The sequence below is a fragment of the Pundamilia nyererei genome, unplaced genomic scaffold (assembly GCF_000239375.1).
Source record: "Pundamilia nyererei isolate P.nyererei 1_Seehausen unplaced genomic scaffold, PunNye1.0 scaffold00208, whole genome shotgun sequence".
Taxonomy (NCBI): domain Eukaryota; kingdom Metazoa; phylum Chordata; class Actinopteri; order Cichliformes; family Cichlidae; genus Pundamilia; species Pundamilia nyererei.
The window spans coordinates 755861-764815 of record NW_005187609.1 but is presented as its reverse complement, the minus strand read 5'-3'; the positions used below and the strand labels follow the sequence as shown (position 1 = coordinate 764815).

Here is an 8955-nt window from a genome sequence, read left to right as displayed (position 1 = left end):
CACCCAACCCATCCTTCAAATCTGGGGAAATGAAGGGCGCATTTGTCGGAGTCTTTGAATTTGGACAGTCTTCATGGTGTCGCTGTAACGTAATCGGCCTACAAATGCGGCCACAGGACGATGCGGCCCCTGAATTTGGACACAGCTACGATACCGGACACTGCTTCTTCTTCTTCGTGGTTTAACGGCAGCTGGTATCCTTGTACATGCAGTGCTGCCATCTTCTGTTTCAGTCCGTTATTACACTCGGAAATCCTACTACTTATTCCTGCATCTTTTGGGATCTTACAAAGCTTCAAACGACATGTCGACAATTTTGATAGTCGACGTAATCGTGACTAGTCGACTAATCGTGGCAGCCCTACTTCATACATCATTACTTTCAGAGCCAGCATATTTAAATGACAGTATTCATATTTGGTACTTGTGTATAAATATTGTATATTTTGAAGTACTGGTACTTTATTCCATCCATAATATTTGTCAAACATATCCAGCCTGCTGAAAGAGATTCCTTTTCTGCTCCAAGACTGAGGTTAGAGCAAATTTTGGTGGACTGTGCATTCACTGTACTCTGCTGTTGGTAAATAAACCTAGGTTATTAATAATGTCTGGTGAGCTGTAGCATTTCGCTGATATACTGCATTCATGCTGAACATTCAGGTTCAAATTTAAAAAAAGATGATTGAGTTCGGAAAGTTGGGGCGAAAACCAGGGAAAAAAGTCTGAATTTTCAAGATTAAAGTTTTACATTTCTTAAAAAAACAAAACAAAGCAAAAAAACATAGGAAAACTGTGTTTTCCCATCAAACAACAACACGAGATTTAAAGAGAAGATATGCATTTTCACGAACTATCACGAACTTTATCAGTAAATAAAGTAAATGAAGCACAATTTAAAGTCCCACCTCTTCTTTGCAAGTCATATTGTGTCCTAGTGGTTTGGTCACTAAGGACCCTCCATGCAGCGTCAACTTCTAGAAACTTCTTCACACCAGACTCTGCTTTGGAAGAACAATCCCCTCCAAGACGGTCTGGGTGGTACTGCAGATTTGTGCACACACAAACAAACGTATATTCAGACACCCCATCTTCTATGTATGAACTTATTGCAAATATTTGACATTTGGAGGGCTCAGAAGACCCAGACAGCTGTCCAAAAAAACAAAGGGATTGGCACTTACACAGTGCTTTTCTACTATGAGCACTAAAAGCACTTTTATTCCTGCCCAAGTGTCTTGTCTAACATTCACACACAGTCACACTCTCATGGATGCATTGGGTTATCTCTCCTGCAAGTTGAAAGATGATATGCAAACTGGAGGGGCTGCGAATCAAACTACCTTGTGATAGGTCGATGTCTGCTCTACCACCCGAGCTACAGCTTATTATTGATACTAGATACATCCATTAGAATGTATGTAACAGAGAAATACACAGAAATTAGTTAGACAGCACAGTCTTATCTGGGCACCTTTTGGCACCTAAGGCAGTCAAATGTGGGTCAGTTGGCTTAAAAGTCTTGGTCAACAATTTTCTAATAGCTTTACACACTTGTCGTTAATAGCTATCCTCCAGCTAAATATCTGTGCGCCATTTAACAAAACTGATGACAGCATTTTATTGCTAGCTTCTCTTCATGCAAACAAAATCCTTCCATGCACAAATGACAGTCATGGAGTTCCACATGTGCTGGGGCTGATCCCTTATCCACCTCCTCTTAAGATATGTCATTAGAAAAAAACTGCATACGCTTCCACTGCATTACTTATCAGGTGTAAATGCAGTGGTGAGAATGAATACAAACGCCACATTTCATACAATCTTATCATGATGACAATGCAATGATGAGATGCTTTCCAAATGGTATGAGGTGGTGGCTCAAAACAGGACGACCTTTCTGTTTTCAAACAAAAGGAACTGGCTGCTAGTAACAAAGTGTGTAAAGATAACATCTAAAGTGGATTTGTTCCCAAATTGTTTATGTATAGACATAACACTGGTTCATCACTGAGTTAAGAGCCTTTTTATGCTTAAAAAATACACAAGTAAGTTGCCTAAGCCAAAAAATAAATAAAAAATCTGGTCAGCTCCAGGGACTGAAATGAGGGAAAAGGCACACAATGTGGACAACAAAATGGAAATACATGAGGGTAGACCGCTTTTGTATGCATATAGGTAGTATGGGTCTATAGACAGATGGAACAAATAGAGAATGGATTTACCTGTAAGGCCAGCTGCTGGTACCTGTGTCTGAGCTGCTGAACCGAGTCTGAGGGGTTTGCTCCCAGGACAGCATACAGATCCTTCTCTATTGTTTGGTTCATTCTTCCGTAAGTGCGATGCTGACATCAGACAATTGCATTCACCATCATAAGGAGAGTCTTTTGCAAATATGTGAACTATTTTTAGGACCTTTAGCAGTCAGCTCAGTAAAATGTGCTCACTTAGAAATGTCAAATCAAACCGCAACCTTTGAACGGGTTACAGTTATTCCACACTGCCGCAGGACGAACTGCAACAAAACGAGAGCTCTTCGTTTGAAATTATTAGTAATTACAGTGGGTAATCTCGGTTAACTTGCACAAACACAGTGTGGTACACACATGACAGGCAGTTATTCAGTTTGAACCTGCGGGCTCAGAGGTGTGCCGGGGTCAGGAAAGACGCGAGCTTCACGACCAAAAAACGCTTAGATAAGTTTAACAGACGAAATGTGGTCGACGAAGACGCTTATGGTTTCACATTTTCTATATTTCCCAGAGACCTACATTTAAAGGACTGAACATACCTCTAACACACGAGACAACATAGCGTTCTACGCTGTTATGAGTCCCCTTAAAAACAGCCCGTGTATTTATGGTCCGCCTGCTTGAGTTCCGCTGGGAAAATGAAATACAGAACACTTCGAGTACCGTTTTGTACTCAGACTAGTGCATAACCGTGCTAGTGGCACCCATTAAAATAAAACTACTTTTGTACAAGATGTAATAAACATACGGAAGAGGATTGGGGCCACTGGGGAAAAAAGTGGGCACGTCTTTTTTTCATTTCCAGATGAAAAAAAACCGTGCCCACCCAGTGGCTCTAATCCTTCTCCGTATCAACGTATTTGGTTAACGAACTTTATCAGGAAATAAAATTTACATTTTATTTTATTTTTACATTAATAGAACAATAACGACGAAGAACATTTTAAAAACAAAAAGCACAAGATAAAATAAACAAACACATTTACGCTCGCTCCTGATTTAGCACAACTTGAAATGAATAAACTTAGAATAATGGGTCCTACATCGTGTGCCAAAGCCCCTTACTCAATGACATCTGAAACTTACAAGATGAAAAACGTTTTAGTTATTTCTTTAATTTGTCAGTCCCCTGTACAACACAATCCTGTAGGCAGTGTGAGAGAGTGTCAGACACGTCTTTGTCTACAGATATGTCAACAAAAGGGAAAAGGCTCAGGTAAAAAAACTAATACCATAGTGTACGATTTGATACTGATGTGTATATATGACTTTTTTTTATTATATTATATTATATTATATTGTGAAGTAGATAGATAATCTGGAAACCATCCCAGCTACCATAGGATGAGGATACCAACCAAATTCTGATTAACTTGGAGCATTTGGAGAATTTTCTTGGGAAAACAAGTGTGAACAACAGCTAATTCCCTTTATCCAGAGAACAACAGTAATTATTGCAGAACATGATTAGGGGCAAAATAAGGACAATATGGTTGCTATGTAAATAGAGAAAGTTGTTGAATAGTTGAACTCTGAAAATATCATGGAAGTGAAACAAGTGTTAGTGATTGTTTCAAACTGTGGTGCAAATAGATAAGATATTTTACTTTAAAGTATCGCAACAACCAATATAAAGTGTTGAATTCCATTGCCAAATGTCTGAGCAATCATCCAGCAAAGAGCAGCGCAGGACCACATGCTGGGAAATCTGTCCTGAAAATACAGACCAGAAGTGATCTGTTAATTGAAATGGGAACAGAAGTGATGAGGTGACATGATGACACCTTTATGATCTGATTTCCTGTCTGTCGCTCAGTCGTGGCTCTTAACGAGACCACAGAGGGAATGGGTGAAGAGGAGAGATCCTGGGTGAGTGACATTGTTGTACAGTTAATTATGTCGTCATTTTGGGTGAATTAAGGCTCAATTAGTGAAGTGACAAAGTATTCATTGTCAAACTGTGGCTGCCATCGTCACTTTATTAAATACCAATGTCTGTACAGCCTCCTGTAGTGTCATCCAGCTGTCCTGAAATACGTCGTGTCTTTGTGAACCTTTTGATCACACTTTGGTCAAAGGTGTTGATAAAATTCTGCTCTTAGTGGAAGTTTTTGTATGAGACTTTGTTATTATGGAAAAATGAAAAATATTCTAACATGTATAAGCAGGCTGTGTATAATATTAGTCAGATGAAGCTGTTCAAAATAGAACAATTTTTTTTATTCCCACCTATCATATAACACATTTTATACACAAAAAGACGAGTAGTGCATTATTATAGTGCATTTCAATGCACTATAATAATGCACTACTCGTCTGCAAAGTCACCCGAGTCCAGATACAGGCCATGTATGGCCTGTATCTGGACTCGGATACTCACCTATCACCTACCTGCCTGCCCTCCTGGAGTCCTTTGCTCTGGACTCAGTAACAGAAGTGGTTGGTTTTTCTGGCCCAAACACCCACAAAGCTTGCCTAGCTGCCTCCTCCTGAAATTTTCCCTCCTCAACTCACAAGTACACAATCCTCATATCTACAACATTCATGGATCTCTGGAAGCTTGGAATTAACTCTGCTCTCCTCTAACGTAGTGCTATCCCTCCCATATACAGGTAACAATACCAGCAATGAAATTCTTAGGCCCCTCAATATTGTACAGAGAAGAGTAAAACTGCACATAAGTAACACTAAATAAAAATAAGATAAACTATATAAATAAAGGAAATATATCCTCCTCGATATTTCAGCAGCTCAGTTGGTTGATGGTTTGTGGGTAGAAACTGTCCCTGAAGAGTGTATGGCTGGGGTGGCTGGGATCAGACAGGGTCCTCTGGGCCTTCCTCCTACAGCGCTGTTTGTAAAGGTCTGGATGGCTGGCAGTTCAGACCTGGTGATTCGTTGTGCTGATTTGACCACCCTCCATAGAGCTTTGTGGTCCAGAGCATTACAACTTCCTACCAGGTCATGATGTAGTCAGAAGGAATACTCTTGATGGTGCATCGACAGAAGTTGGCGAGTATTCTGCGGTCCATGCCAACCTCCTTAGCTGCCACAGAAGGAAGAACCGCTGTCTCGTTGCTTTTGTGATCACATTTGTGATGTCGGCAGCTCAGATCCTCACTTATGTTAATAACCAGCAACCTGAAGTATCTGACTCTCTCCACCTCTGTCCCCTCCATGTAAATGGGAGTATGCCCTCTGCCCTGCAGTCTCCTGTAGTCCACAGGGAGCTCTTTAGTCTTTCTGACATCCAGACACCGTGATGTCAAGTCTCTCATCTCTGTTCTGTAAGTGGGCGTCGTGCTTCCTGCCAGTCGAAAACATCATACAGCTCATTCAGTGCCTTCATGGCTTTGCCATGGAGGGGAATATAAACAGTGGAACAGAACGCAGTTTTAAACGCTCTAGGCAGATAAAATGGTCTGCATCTGATCATGAGGTGTTCAAGATTAGGAGAGCACCCTGATAAAACTGTTTGTACATCCACACACCACCACTTCTTAGTCATTATGCATACACCACCTCCCCTGCACTTACCAGAGACCTTTGTCCAGTCCTGGTGGTTAATGGAAAGACCCACAAGGACAATAGCTGAGTCAGGAACTGAGGAATCAAGCCACGTCTCCGTAAAAATAAAGAAATTACAGTCTTTAACAATCCCAGTGCAAAGTCACCCTGGCCCACAGTTCATCCAGTTTGTTTTCCAAAGTTTGGATGTTAGCAAGAAGAATGCTGGTAATTGGGGAATGGTGTTGTCATTCTCTGGCTCATTTCCCCTTTTCCTCCAGGGTAGTTTCCACTCTGGTAAGGTAAGCCACCTCCATTCATTAAAAAGTATGTTGGTGCGGTCCCAGATTGTGAATGCTGTCAAATGTCTAAAAAGAGTTTGTCTGTCATAGATTATCAGTGCACTGCATGTTACAAAAAAAACCTAGAAAATAGTGTTAAAAACACACAAAACATGCAAAATTGAGGTGGATGCCGAGCAACAGCAGCCATCCTCACTGCCGCAATCTTCTTTAGATCCCGAAGTGTAACAACATTTGAGAGAAATTTTAAAGTTTAAGAATTTCTTTAACATGGAAACAATATTTTGCATTTAAAAAAAGTTGATTTGTATATTTTTTAAAAATGCCATACTGCCACATACATAGTCAGCATGTGGGTACTGTTGGAATTAAATAATTCCATTAGTCAGTGATACAGCAGCGACAGCAGGATTCTCAAAAACATCTTAATCTTTGCCACACATAAATATCCAGCTTCCAGTAGATGTTTTAGACAGAAATATTTTATTTGTTTCCCAGGCTGTCACAAATCATTTTTTTTACTAAAAAATAAATCAGCTCAGTGTTATTCAGGTTTCTCATTAAAGCTTTACCAACTATAACTATATGGGATTTATTTCAAACTTGTTCTTATTTAACTGTCTACTGTCTTGTAAAATGCACTGTATTTTCTTTTTCATTTCTTCTATGATATACAATATTCAGAGGCTGATTTCAGCAAGAAAGGCAACTAAATGTAATAAACGTCAAGACAATGAGAGAAATTAAGTCTGGAGGGTTGTGACATAGATGATATTCTAGATATGTTACGTTTTATGTGAGTCATGGTTTACAGAACGATAGGAAGAAGACCCAGTTTCATGGAATATCTCTGTTTGTTTGGAATGAATTGTATAAACGGAGGAATAAGAATAAAAATACACGTGGGTGTGTGCTGGCTAGCACTCTCAGTCATAGCGCAGCTGTTCATTAGAAAAGTGTGAGTTTTTCTAATGAACAACACAGATGATTATAGCAGCCATCTCTGGCTCATTAAAGATGGAAAAGAACAGCCAGGCAAATATACCTGTCTACCTGTTTGTGATCATGAAGCTGTTGTTAATTATAAAAGACAATAAAAACATGATAAACAAGCAGAATAATACAAGCAGCTACAACATGTCAGTCAGAATCACTGACCCGTATGCCAGATTCTTCTTCTGCAGCCAGTCTAGCTCTATATAGAAGAACTGAGTGATACACACACCCAGCAAATAGAGAACAGCTGTTCATTAGAAAGGTGTTAACTAAAATAATAATCAACACAAAAAATAACAACTACATAAACAGCCATCTCATTACCAGAATCCACTTCTGCCTGTTATTGTCTCTAACATTCAAATGCCTGCATCCAAAATAAAATGTTAGTGAGTTGGTCGATCCACCACTTCTACAACTAAAGTTTTTTATGGAAGCAGAGGAAATAGATGAATGAATGAATGAATGAATGAATGAATGAATGAATGAATAGAGGAGTTAGGGTCCAACAGGGTGCATTTTTTTGGTTTTTGATCTTGGCAGTATTTGTGTGTATGCACATGTGTGTAATTACTTCTATCTTTAGACACAATAGTGTGAAAAGTTTTGAATGAATTCTGATAAAACTTTGTAGGGGTGTAGAGTGGGGTCATGTTAACAATCTGTTCAAACTTGAGTTACATCCATGAAGGTCGTCAAGATCAACTTAATGATTGGCTGATAATTGACAGAAGGCTTAGAAACTACAACTCTTGCAAACATGCTGTGCATTTTTAAGATATATTGTCACGGCCTGGAGGTTCAGCTGGTCGCTGATCAGCTGTTTCTCTCTATCTCTCTAGTTCGCTCGCTCGCTCTCTCTCTCGCTCTCTCGCCAGGGCAGAACTCATTATGGGTTCACGCCCTTGGCCCACGCCCTCGGAGGAGGAAACACCTCTGCCTCATCAGTGTGGATGGCATTTAAGCCAGGAAGCAATGGCTGTTCTTCGCTGGATCGTTGTGAGAATCGCCCTCTGGACTGTTTTCCCTGGTGTTCCCTGAGTGACGAGTGTTCGAGTGGATTCGTGTTTGGATTGTTTGGAGAGAGACGAGAGTGTTCACCTGGATTTCCCCCGCAGCCCTGCCCCTCTCACCTTTGTAGATAGCACTGCCCCTCTCACCTTTTGTATATACACTCATTGGACATTGTTCATTAATAAATTCCCTTGTGTGCATCAATCCCCGGAGTCCAGTGTGTGAGTCCACCTTGTACACCGTGACATATATAGAAAGTATCATGTAATATTTGACCTCTGACCTCTCCATCAAGGTCGATAAATTGATTTGAAGGTCAAAGTGATAATAATGCTATATAGAGCTATTTAAAACTATGTTTCGGCCATTGTTTGTGTTGACAACATGTAGGCATATAGATTTAAAGATCTCTACCTACTTACAAGGACAACTATTCCTCAATGAATTTAACGTGAACTGAGTCACCTACACCTGCCTCACACAGCCCACCGTATACACTGTGCCTCAAACTCAACCACACATACGCTCTAAATACAATCAACTGCAAACTACTAGTGCATAAAAACACACTGAAGTGGAAAAAGACATCTCATCCTCACTTCAGCTGTGTGACATACACACAGATATGGTCACAGTCTGCTCAGCACCTGCTTCCCTCTCGTGGCCTGGTGGCACACTCAGTTATGTGTGTGTGTGTGCGTGTGTGTCAGTGCTTGTGTGTGATTGATGATGGGTTGCATCTTGCTGTGCTCTGAAGCACTTCGTTGATTTAAACTGCTGAACCAGCAAGATCCTCTGTGTGTGTGTGTGTGTGTGTGTGTGTGTGTGTGTGTGTGTGTGTGTGTGTGTGTGTGTGTGTGTGTGTGTGTGTGTGTGTGTGTGTG

At 40.4% G+C, this 8955-nt stretch overlaps 1 protein-coding gene across 6 annotated transcripts in view; it reads right to left on the bottom strand.

The window, feature by feature from the left end:
* Positions 1-8955, bottom strand: part of dnajc24 (DnaJ (Hsp40) homolog, subfamily C, member 24) — a 45676-nt gene that overhangs the window by 6978 nt on the left and 29743 nt on the right. For 2 of the 6 annotated variants that reach the window (XR_312103.2, XR_312104.2), the window contains exons 1-2: positions 2226-3067; positions 909-1044 (exon numbers count right to left, since the gene is read on the bottom strand). Coding sequence is in view for 4 of the 6 variants with exons in the window: in XM_005747912.1 (XP_005747969.1) it covers positions 909-1044; positions 2226-2327 (238 nt within the window). In the remaining 2 variants the exon portion in view is untranslated. Of the gene's footprint in view, positions 1-908; positions 1045-2225; positions 3075-8955 lie in introns of those variants that run through there. The other 4 variants (XM_005747912.1, XM_005747911.2, XM_005747913.2 and 1 more) reach the window with 4 other exon arrangements.